The following is a 12,717-nucleotide window of genomic DNA, read 5'->3' on the forward strand; positions in this document are numbered from 1 at the left end:
ACAGGAAAGGGGCTAAATGCAAAAGAGGAAGTCTGCTCCATTTATGATTATTATGAAACATGTTGCATATGCAGAGATAGACAATCATGGCATAAATGGAAGGATGGGGAGAAAACCACAGGTTCCTCCTTGAGTATTATATATTATGTGTATTACAGTTGTGCCTGGTAGCCCAAGATCAGGGCTCTGTTATGTGAGGCACTGTACAAGCACAGAGATGGTCGTTGCGCAGAAAAGCCAACAAACTAAATAGGCAAGCCAAAGGGTTGCAGGGGAAAGAGACCCAGAGAGGTCAAGTGATTTGCCCAAGGTCTCTCAGCTGGTGAATGGCAGAGTCAGAAAAACAATTCAAGTCTCCTGATTCCCGGTCCTGTGCCCTATCCAATAGCTTACTCTGCCTCTCAATAATTGGAATATTTCGTAAACGGGCAGTAGCTGATTCTGGAACCAAAGTCTTCCCCAGGGGATGGAAGGCCTCACAAACTTTAGACATGTAAGGAATAATTCCTCAGCTTCTGTACTCAACCCCCGCTCTTTCACAGTGCAGTGAGAACACACTATGTTATAATTAACATTGCACTTAACTTGCCAGGAACGGCTCCGTCTGCTGTGTTCTGTGTCATCCTAGCCAGACCCATTTTAAAACATTTGTTCTGTGAGCAATTGCTGGAGCAGACATGAGCAGAGCCTCTAATTAACGGCACTGGATCAGCCATTGGGTGTTGCTAAGGAACAATACAACAAGCCCTAGGAACACCACCCTCCTCTCCTTCTGACCCTCACTACCTTCCCATCACAAAGAAAAGAGTTTGGGTTAGTCTAAAGGCCGAGGACCAGGTTGACGAGATGAGGGTTAACTCTTCCGGATGGAATCAGACTAAACCCAGCACTTTAAACTGGCTTCATCCAGTAAGATGCAGTAGCTCAGCCAGAGAGAAGAAAGTCCCCAAAAATCACAGGCACAGCCACTCGCTGTGTCTGCTACAGAAGCAACAACAAAGGACTAACATCACAACATCCAAGCGTAACATTAGGGTAAAAGTTGGACCCAGAGAAGAGGTGCAAAGAACAGAGGGTGTGGTGAGAAGATGGGGGAGCAAGGAGACAAACAAGGATGCTAGCATTGTGTCTAATTTCTAGTCTCTAAACCCTTTAAACTGGGTTTGTTTTATTACAGCAGGTAGTAAAATAACCCCCTCTGGCGGCCATAAAGAAAATTGGGACTGCCGCTGATCATGCATAAGGACCTCACCTTGTCATTATCTTAGAGTAGGAGCTCCCAAATTTTATTTACAGGTTTATAGAGTGCTCAGCACAACAGGGCCTCTTGATTTCAATCTCTACTACTGCAACACAAACAACAGGGTCTGCAGTGTGATGAAAGCAAGGTTAGATGGAGATTACAGATTAGATGAATGTGCCAGGAAGAGCTATGCCAAAACTAAGCTCAAGAAAAGCAAGTGGCCTGTTATCCAAGGAAGATACCACAAGTCCTGAATGAGCTTTCATTCTTATTCTGGCTGTGGGACAAAAGGACGTGGCTACTAATTGCCTGATTCTCTCCTCTTCTAGCATGACTAAGCGTCTCTATGTTTACATCTGACCATTGTTTCCTCGTTTTATCCCGTTTCCGGACAGCACTGGTTGGCAACAGCAGCCTCAACATGAACAAAGGCAATAAGTCACAAGCCCAGCTCATTCTGGACATCTATGAGAAAGATTCCACTGCTGTTAGCACAAGATGTGCTCACCACAAACTCAGGATGGAGTCAGCGCATGAACAAAAGGAAGATTAGACTCTGCACGGTGCTTCAGCAGCATTTTCATATAGCAGAAACCAGATTTTGTACGGCACTTTGAAGATGAAAAACCGTCTGAGAGCTGATTGCTTACGTCAGAGCAGTGATGGGAGGACTGAATATCACTCCCATTTTACAGATGTGGAAACAGAGAGGGAGAGATTTAAGAGACTTGCCCAAGGCTTCAGAATCAATAATTCAAGCTGAAGTTGCTCGGTCTATACATTTATCTATTCTTCTTCTTCTTGTTTGCTTTGCATTAGCACTTAGAGCCTCAGTCATGACAGGATCCCACTGTACTAGGCCCTATACAAACACAGAACAAAAATGACAGTATCTGCCCTAGAACTTAGTCTAAGTAGACCACACACACAGTATAAGCAGTTTTAGAAGGAGAAAGAGTCCTTGACCTTTTAATGATGTGCATCTTTCATTTGACTGGAATATGATGTACATGTTCCATTTGTACACTTTCGCACTCCAGCAGAGTCATGAAAACTTGAAAGGGATACTCAACGTTCGAGTGCTTCTTACTTACTGAAAGAAGCACAGTGACCCTCTGCACACACTGTTTCAAGGGAAGGTTGATCTCCATTAGGATATCAAATCCCATGTACCCAGGCTCTGCAAAGCATAAATGGTAAACTGCAGGAAAAAATCAGTTTAACTTAATAGTGAGTTAAAGCACAGATCAATGTGATTAAAACAGGCACACTCACCGGCCAAAAGGAGGCTTTCAATAACAGGGAGTTTTTACTTTCAAGATTCTTCATCCTCTTTCAAGTCATTTTCGTATTCCCTTGTTCACTGAGGACGTTCAAGTTTGCACTGTCGCGGGTATCATGGATTGCAATCTGATATATGTGGCCTTTTTTATGCGAAGTTTTTTTGCCAAAAAGTTTCTCACTTCGCAGCCAGTTCTGCCCCACCAGTGTTAGCAATGGTTAGTTACAGTGCTGGAGTAGAAAAGGCCCCATGTAACTAACAGTATTTTAACTACCATTTTATCTAGACCTGCCATAAGCAGAGTTGAACAATGTTGCATGTATGAGATATCACAGACAAGTGAGAGTGTTAAGATACCATATTATTCATGTGTGCGCTGGCCTAACACTGCTCCCACTGAAACCACTGGTCAAACTCATATTGACTTCAACAGGAGCAGAATTAGGTTAATGAGGAGTGCTTATGAAAATCCCACCCAGGACTAGAACTGTGAGTTCAATACAGTTTATTACACATTTATAGTATCGGTGTGATGACTAATTACTAATGTCAATAGAAATGTGTATTGCAAAGATACACATTAGTTTTAAGTACCAGCCATTCACTTTAGAACTATCAGAGTTTTTATATGCAGTCACAAATGCTGGAAGGTTTTAGGAGAATGAAGACCTGATTCTGAGCCTGACCTTAACCAGGACTTCCTTGTTCCAGGTACAACTGGTATAGACAGACAGTGGGACATAAATTGCAGGTTCGAACATTTTTTTAAAACATCTAGCCTTCAGTATACAGGGCAGAAAAGCAAAAACCTGAGCAATATGATGGAGAATTACAATCATTAGCCATTAACACTTGAAATCAGATGTGGACAGAATACATTTCAGGAAGACAAGCCTAAGCCTTTCTGCATTTCCTGGCAGAAGGTGACTTATCTATTGTGTGATACAACAGCCTCAGAATCTCTCAGAGGGAACGCTGCTTGGCAGAGCTTGAAGGGAAAGACAAAGGCAGATTTGCAAACTGTGGAAGGCTGATAGCATTGCGTGTGCTCGCCTGAGCAGGGAATAGGAAGCTCAGCGAGGTGCAGCACAAGCTCAGTCTCGGCAGCACTCGTAATCACCAGTCTGGGAGAATCAGTCCATCACTTCCCATTAGCTCACCACACTTCAAGTCTCCAAGTGGAGTCTAGCACAGGCTCTCTTTGATCTTCATTTCACGCACACTCTTTTTCAGTTAGTTTACAGGCCAGGCCACTCTGGTATGGTCTTGGTGAAATTCAGAGCCCAGAAGGGAGGATCCCCAAAAAAATACAAGGTGCATTTTTCTTAGACTCCATATCAGCGAACTGCTTAGAAGAGACCGTTTCCTTTCCCAAGGCTCCAATGTCTTGAGGAGGTACCGCTATTCTGAGATGGCCCATTAGACACCAACAGCTGGCACCACAGCAGACAAGCAAGCGTCTCTGGAGCTCCTTGCAAGTTACCTCTTTTAAAGGTTTGAAAGGATGACTGATCATCATAGCTAAGCTTCGAATTTTACTCCCTCCAAACAGAAACTGATCAGACCCCATTTATTTGCTCCTCTGGATTTTTAACAAATCCTCCCATTATGGCTACATCCCAGCAGACTTGCTTCGAAGACAAGCCCACTTAATCCTGTCTAGGTTCTTACACTGCCCTAAGCACTCTGGTATCTGTGTGCTACTTAGCCTCAGATGAAAAGCAATGGAGGCCAAACAGCTCCCGGATCCCTGGCAAACACCGCTAAGAGGCCAACGCTCATTTTAATAAAGAATCATTAATGCAGTTATAGCATGGGAGCAAAGAACCCCAAATGTACAGTCAATGGCTTGTGGTATTCTCAGATTGCAATCACGCTATCCCAGGCAATCTGCCATTTATTCAGCATGCCCAGCTGCCTACTGTCGAAAGCCTCAGAATGCACGAACAGTAGGTTCTTTTGAAATCCTTAAAATGAAATGGGCGGAGAACCACGAGGTGGTGCTATTCATCCACCTCTGTTGTGAATAGTCACTAGCTGGTCAACAGTAATACCACTGGACAGTGAACTTGCTCATTCAACTGGTATCATAGTATTTGAAAGACACATCAGTAAAGGGACAAAGGCCAAAGTGTAGCTGATTGTCAGCAGCCATCACTTCCTTCACTGTAGTGTTGACAGCATCGACCTCCCCCAAAGCCATCTTCCACAGGCTTCTCTAGGCTGCAAACTCCAATGTTCCCTGCACAGCTCTTGCTCTGTGTGTAGCTGCTTTGAAATTCCAAATACAGAGTGCAACCTGTTAAGCCTTTCCACGGTGCTTTTGTATGCTGCTGAGTGGTTGGCCTTGAAGGCTGATGGTCAAATAGATTCCCTGCTCACTTTACTCAGAGTGATCCTAGCTAAGGCCTTGTCTACACGAATGTAATTTGGCATGCAACTGTGTAGCAGTACTGAAGTGACAACAGGAGACAAACCTTAAATCAAATGGCCTGGCTCAAGTGGACCCAGTGCACAGGAGATATTTAGTCTGGCAGTCTAGCACAAGTTCAATTACCAAGTTCGCTTCTGTCTTGTAGACACAGCCCTAGGTCAATAAAACTACTTGTATGAACAGGGCAAGAAGGATTCAGTCCTGACCGATCAAAGAGGTAACAGTTCAAGATCTGTAAGTTTTTAGGAGTCAGTCTCAGAGCATTTATGAACTCTCTCAGAGGCTAGATTCACATAATGTATAAAATCAAACCCAGTTCAGGTATTCATCACATCCATGATTCTCTGAAATCTTGCATGAATCAAATAGCAGATTTCATAGAAGAGAACATTCTTTTTAAAAAATGTTCTTATTTCTATGGCAGATGTTCCTGTGGCCTGGTTAGTGAGATTGCTGAGCACATAAATCTGTGCTTAACTCGCTGTTCATTTCTACTTAGTAGTTCACCTTTAAATAAAGGACTGAGACCACATGTGAAATGTTGTCCAAAACTGTTCCTAAAACAAATAAAACTTTAAAAAGCCGGATTTAGCGTTGGTCTTTCATCAAATTTACAGTTCAACATGAATCTTTATGTGCTAGCTGCTCCCCTCCCCCTTGGCACTCCCACCAACTTCCTCCCTCCTTCACCATCACCTTTAAACCCAGCCACGGCCCAGGGGAGCTCACATCACAGTCACTAACCTCCAGACAAGAATGTGTGTGATCCCAACTACACACGGACATGAATGACACCACTTAGCTGCCCAAGGGTTCCATGTCAGGGATGAGGTATGCCACTATGCTGTTCCTTCGCACCAGCCCATTTTCACAGTGACACCGCAGTCAAAATATTAGGATACTATCTATCTTTGGATTACCCCACAGTATCCATTTATTTGACTAACAATCCGCTTCACTTTTGTTAGCGAGACCACCTGCACTAAACAACCTATTTTGTATTATCCCTAAAGTGATCATTTAAATCAGGTTTCACTGTATTGAAGACAAAAAGAGGCCCACACAGAGGGATGGTATTTCCTAGGCTTCTAAAATTGTGTAGTCCCTTCAGGAGATTGACACCGCTCTATTCCATTTCTCTTTGCTTTATTGTAATGCTTTTTTAAAAGAGAACACTGCAGTTCAAGTCCAGTACCACTCCATAGAACAAGGGATATTGTTCACTGAAATTGCCATTCCCATGAACTTCACATAACACATAAGGAAAATTAAAGATACAGTACCCTCCTCATTTACCAAATTTCTGCTGGCACAAAAATGGCTCTAGAAGAGGTCATTCTAGGTCATTACAATCCAACACTAGTAATGAGCATTAGATTCCACTTCTTTACTTTTATTTCAGCTCTCGATTGCACAAATCCTCCTTGGGCCGGGATTTTAAAATTAGATCACTTACAAAGGCAATAGGGATACTGACATACTTTCGTTGATTGCTATTGTGACCTCAAGAAGGGGCACTGCATCTTTAAATCTTATTTCCTGGATTAGAATACAAAGGAGGTTTCATTCACACTTATTAAATTATTGCACAGATTATTACACTGAAATACATTATCTACCTGCGGAATGTTACAATGTTTGGAGTGGGGAAAAAAGCAGCAGCATTATCATACAGATCAAGAATTAAGGAGAGTTGGCCAAAGATTTCTTGAAATTTAGTAACTAGTGACAGGCTTCAAGACAAAATGAAAGCAACATTTCAAAATTCTAAATGCTAGAAACAGAAGATCCAGTTTCTGGTTTGGGAACACTCAAGAACTAAGATGTTTTGCTCCTTCGCAAATAGCACCGAGTTTGAACGCCCTAGAAGTTCTGTGCTGAAATCTGCCATTGATGAGATCCACCAGTTTAAATGAAATGGAGATTGAAACACTGGGAAGGCTAACCTTGGTGATGCAGTATCCAATAGAAAACTTCACTGTTTCCCTAGCATCCATCTCCCCTTCATTGTTTTTTTTAAACAATTTTTTTTTTCATGCTAGTGAAAGGTGCAAGACAGAGTTCTGAAAACAAAAGTCCCGTTTATCCACAACACAGGCACGGCATACTGTGGCACTACAGGCTTGCATACCCTGAGAATCTGTCTCAAACTCCGTGCTGGGCCATATCTATGCAGCTGAGGCTCCACCATTTGGTTATTGGTAGGTCAAGAACATAGCAGTGCCAGCTGCGAGGGTGCCTTTCAGGATAAGAAAATATTCCCACTAAGAACTGGGCTTTGACACCGCCCTCCCACAACTGAACGGCTTTCAAATGGCAGTGGCTTCCTATCCAACTAGTAGCTAATAAACTAAAACCAAGGAGAACAAAAATTGGCCAAAGGAAATGCCCTAGTTTCACCCTCCTCTCACCTCTCCTCAAAGACATGCTAGACCGTTTGGATTCCGATCAAAATCATTTTTGATTCAGGAGTGCTAAAATGAATGGGAACTGCATGCACTTGGATTGAGCAACAGGCCCAGTTTTACTGATCCATCTGTATCTTCCACCACAATGTTACTTTTTAACCACCTTGCAGTACCTCTCTGGAAGTGTAAGGGTATCTTAGGACTCCCCACAACAGTGCAAAGGAGGAAGCTATTCCTTCACTTTCTCCTGGATTGGAAGAACACTCCTATCACACAGTTGTACCCAGTCAGGGCACTGATTTTCACTACGTTCGAGTAGAGGCCTAAAAAACTATGTTGAGCCAATTTTAGCTGCAAGTGTGATGTAAACAATTCCCTATTAGGCAAACCACAAAAGTGGGGAGAACAGGGACAATAGTATATGCACAAATTATTTTTACATAGAACGCTCAACCTATTTCAGGAGGCTGGTGAAAAAAGACAGTAATAAAATAGTACACAGGAAGCTGAATCAGCTTCACATCACATTAGACAAAACTTCAGAAGTCAGGCAACCCAGCTAATCAGGTGCATTTTGCTGTCACTACTACTGCAACACTTCACAAAAGATAATTGCTAGTCAAAGTCTGGGCAATACCACTTCACATACAAATTACACAGCATGGCCTGCGAAGTACATGCATTAGTTTCAAACTGGGCAGTTGACAAGTGAAAGGAAGAACAAGTAACAGAAGCGTAAGCATAAAATACAAGAATCGTTACATGTTTAACATGCAGTCAAGCCATGACAACAATATCTCTGAAACAGAAGAGCAGAAATTCCAGTAAAACCACTCGTATGGATTCTGGCTGTAAATGTTCTTGAAAATGGCGCTACTACCACAAGAAGCATTGGAGTCTTAGATCTTGCTGTGCTGCTGCCATTTTAAAAAGGGTCATTCGGCAACTAGGATTCCTTAGTGTGACACACAAAGCCTTGAATTAGTCTGGCACAAGCGAACTCCGGATAATTACTAGTACTGCATAAAGTACTCAGGTTAGGTGTGGGTCTCAACATATCACTAAAAGGTTACTGAAGGGGCACTAAATCAAGAGAAAACCATTGAGATAAAGGATGGGGAAGCAGCATGTAAGATCAGAAAAATATTCAGTTGATAATTAGAAAGACAATAGTGATGGAAATACAAGAAATAATCCTGCAAGATCAAAATTTCTCCATAATATCAATACAGATGTTACTACTTAGACTATAAATGGAGAAACCATTAATACTTTTGGGTAATTCATGATTTTTTTTTTCTGGCTGCTGAAGACAGTTCATTTATGGCCAATATCCACTGGTTAAATTTGAACCTTCTCCATGGTGAAAGACAGAAACTGAGCAATAGCTGAGACAGAAAACTTATCAAATGATCAGCATCAGCTATCATTTGGTCAGCTTGTCAATACAAAGATATTCTTACTCTCTGAAGGTTCACAAATAACGTCTACGATACAGAATTCCACACTGGTGTCTGAAGTATTATCCAATGGCACCATGATTTGAAGTTTTCAAGTGACTTCTAACTACAGTAGTCACTTATATTGTATATTTACAACATTATATCCCAGTAACAATAAAAAAATAGAGCTACACCCCACCCACAGCAGACAGATACTTAACATAAGACACCTTCGTTAAAGGAAACATCTGAATTCCTCTATTTTAGTTTTCCATATTCAAAGATTATGGGTTTATAAATCGCGAAAAGAAGGTAAAAAAATCAAAGTTCAGACCTGACTAGAGCCTCTGAATATATATATATATATATATATATATATATATATATATATATATATATATATATAAAGGTATTGGGGAAATTGTGGAGGAAAAGGTGGTTTAAACAATTATAGAATTGTTTCTATTTGACAAACCAAAGAGAAGATTAGCTTAATCAATCTGCCAAATTTAAGTTTCACTGTTAAACCCAGAGTTCTATTCATCTCAAAATTAGCTTGTCTATCTTTAACAATGTTTTGTTTTCACTCTCTTCTCCCATTTTATCTTGCTGTTGCTGGATTTTTCCAAAGTTTCATTGCTGTTGTGGTCAACACATTCTGATAAAAGCTCAAGCAGAAGAGGAGAAAACTTTCATTTTAACAAAAACATAGCAGATGAAATTAGGAATCTGGAAGGAAGAAAGCTAAAGAGAGGAAGACACTTCTTAATGGTTAAAGGGAAAAATACCACAACTCCGCATGATACACCTGCAGAAAATCTGCACTGTGTACATCCCTAAATCAAAGGGCAAGAAGAAGAAGTGGTGCCATTCTGAACACTCCTATATGGTCAGGCTGACAAAACGGTGAGTTACATACTAACAATTATCTAGCTCTAGTTTTTTGCTCATCTAGGAATTTTCTCTATAAGGAAAAAAAAGGTTTAAAAAAAGTTCTCAAACCTTGCAAAGTTTAAAAATACAGCTTCAATAAAAAGGGTCTTAATGGCCATTTTTAACTGCCAGATTTAATGCAGTCCCAGCAGTAGAGAGGCATTTAAACTGGTACTTATTCAACTGCAGTTCACTCGTTCAATGGCTGGCTATCTGTTGAAGATATATCCCCTCCTTTCCCGGCATCACCCCACCCCACATGTTCTCTAGAACTTCATTAGAAGTTAGGAATACTGGAGGGGCAATCTTAAGAAACTACACATGCAGTATTGTGCCATGAAAACATGCTTGCACTGATTTGTTCCTCTGAATTCTCATGTTAAGAGCTTAGCATACCCGGCTCCAATAGCGCTATGGTGAGGAGAATATATCTATTACTATCCTTTACAGCGGGACAGCCATATCTTCATATGGTCATGATGAGACTGAGACACTTTGTTTTTCTAAACTGGAACAAAAGAAAGGAGAATGAAGGGGAAGCACAAGGTAACAGGTCAATAAGGACAACCATGTTAATCCAGTTGTGTGTGAAACTTTTTTCATCAGACAGCATGGACTCCTTCCTTCGCCATGCGAAGCAGGGTTACAGAGTCCTACCAGTTCTGGTTATCCCACCCATCATCAGCTGCTGAAGACACTTTTGTCATTTTCTTGGGGGATTTTTTGGTCTTGCTCTCCCCTCCTGCATTTTCCCAGTTGGTCTCCCAGTTTTCCCAGCTATCGCTGTTACTGTTCTTGTTGTTGGAGACCGTCCCTGAACCCCAGACGTCCCAGCTATCAGAGCTCTTCTTCTCTGTGGAATTATCCACGTAGGTCCAACTGTCACTGCTTGGGGATTTATGAGCCTTGGGTGGGTCCGAGTTGCCAAATGTTTCCCAGAAGCTTTGATCTACAGCATTGTTCTGGTAGCCCTCTCCTCCACTGTTCTGATAGCTGTCTCCCTCAGGTGGTCTTTAAAGCAAAAAAGAACAGATGGGGGAAAATATCAGCTTTTGTACCACTCATCTCACATTACTGAATTAATAAATCTGCTTAAGCGTAAACCTTCACCTCCAGCTCCTACTAAGCTTGTCTGTCATCACCTTAAAAATCAGGTTTCAGAGTAACAGCTGTGTTAGTCTGTATTCGCAAAAAGAAAAGGAGTACTTGTGGCACCTTAGAGACTAACCAATTTATTTGAGCATGAGAAGTGAGCTGTAGCTCACGAAAGCTCATGCTCAAATAAATTGGTTAGTCTCTAAGGTGCCACAAGTCCTCCTTTTCTTTTTTCTTAAAAATTAGGTATTTCTGCAGGGAAAAAATGGTATTTCTGCATTTAATTTTACAGCAGAGACACTAACCAACAAGAACAGACAAAACAGTAGTGCCAGTATCCTTTGCTCAAAGCAACTTGGAGATGACAAAGATGAGCAAGGCAGAAGAACTTGAATATATTTAGAATGGAGTCTGCCTTGGGTTTTAATTTCCAGATTTAGCTGGTTTGGGTAAGCACCCTGAAAATATAAGAAAGATGATGTATTCCATGTGAATTGGTATGAATTAAAAAAAAGTTACATTCAGAGTTATTTTGTTCTCAATGCAAGACCCAGAGCTGATGGCCAGCTAAATTAAATTAAATTGCATTTGTGTGCCCCATATTACCTGTTTATTATATTAAATGTTATTTGTGTGCCTCTATAGTACATATATATTACTTTTGAAAACCAGTGAAAATTTGATGAAAGAAAAATGTTTCTTCCTACTAAAATTAAAGACACTAGTATTGCTGAGGAAAAGTTTTCCCTGCTACTTTTAAATTATAGGGAAAACACAGGCTATATCTTGACATACTTTATGAGTCCATATATTTTAGAGAGAAGAAAAACAAACAAAAAGATAGTACCTTTCAGAAAGATCATCTGATTTGCTGGAAAAGAAAGTGGTGACGTCCCGCCATCCCTTACTGCCTACCCCCTGAACCTGGAAAAAAAGAACCAAGTTATTTCACACTTAATGAATTACCTCGTACTTGGACTGAGCTCACCCATTTGTTCTAATAAAGACTGCTACCCAAAATCCACAATGCACCACTGTCAAAACCCAATGCCCCCTCCCCACAGGGAGTCCCCCGGGAAGGCAGAACAGCACTGTATATGGCTAACGCTGTTGCAAGCATCGCAAATCATTTTGGGGAGGGTCAAAGGTGTGTGAGTGGAGAGTGGATGTTTCCTTTGCAGAATACGAGAGGCCGAGGGGAGAAAGAAGAAGAGCAGAGAACGGGTTAACTCAACACTTCAGCTAGCTCCGTCCGAAGATAAGATACTGGCCCCAGCCCAAGGTCATGGGCTCAACAAGAAATCAGCAGCTGCCCAGCCATGAGAAGAGGAGAACTAAGTTGAGCAGAGCTGCAGAGATAGCAGCGAGAACAGTGAGAGCAAATGAGACCACGACAGCGAAGGCCAATAGAAGGGAAAAAAATGGTCTCTGGAGCCAGGATGTTTTGGGAAACCGAGAAGGCCACAGCAAGCTGGTTTGGACTGGCACAAAGAGCACCAGAAGCCGAGGTCCCTGAGAGGAATACCCCCAAGGAGCCCAGGACTTAAAACCCTCCTGAGAGCTGGAGCAACTTGGAGAGCAACAGCAGACTTGGACGGCCTGGGCCCAGGACAGCACTCTCGTCCATCCTTCCCCCCACCTCTTCTTCTGTTATACCCAGGCCTGGCCAGTCTTGGGTAGTGCGTGTGAGCATGAAAGTGGGTTAGGGCTTGGGGCATTAACGCTTTCTTTCTTCCCCTAAGTGACGTGCGAGCATTCCCAGCACTCGCTGCTGTTATTATTTTATCAATAAAGCTTTAAAACTTAGACACTTGGTGTGTTACGTCATCTCCTCCTTTAAATGATCCTGTGGCATCAGCCTGATCACCCGACGCCCCAGA

At 41.8% G+C, this 12,717-nt stretch overlaps 1 protein-coding gene across 7 annotated transcripts in view; it reads right to left on the minus strand.

The window, feature by feature from the left end:
- Positions 1–9,229: 9,229 nt before the first annotated feature.
- The window catches only part of ARFGAP1 (ARF GTPase activating protein 1), a 30,914-nt gene continuing 27,426 nt past the window's right edge, over positions 9,230–12,717 (minus strand). For 5 of the 7 annotated variants that reach the window (XM_084645695.1, XM_084645696.1, XM_084645700.1 and 2 more), the window contains 2 exons: positions 11,685–11,761; positions 9,230–10,753 (listed from right to left, as the gene is read on the minus strand). In XM_084645695.1, coding sequence (XP_084501821.1) covers positions 10,396–10,753; positions 11,685–11,761 — 435 coding nt within the window. In that variant the 3' untranslated portion in view covers positions 9,230–10,395. The remainder of the gene's footprint in view (positions 10,754–11,684; positions 11,762–12,717) is intronic. The other 2 variants (XM_084645698.1, XM_084645699.1) reach the window with 1 other exon arrangement.

Source organism: Lepidochelys olivacea (assembly GCF_965140295.1).
Source record: "Lepidochelys olivacea isolate rLepOli2 genome assembly, chromosome: 13".
Lineage (NCBI taxonomy): Eukaryota > Metazoa > Chordata > Testudines > Cheloniidae > Lepidochelys > Lepidochelys olivacea.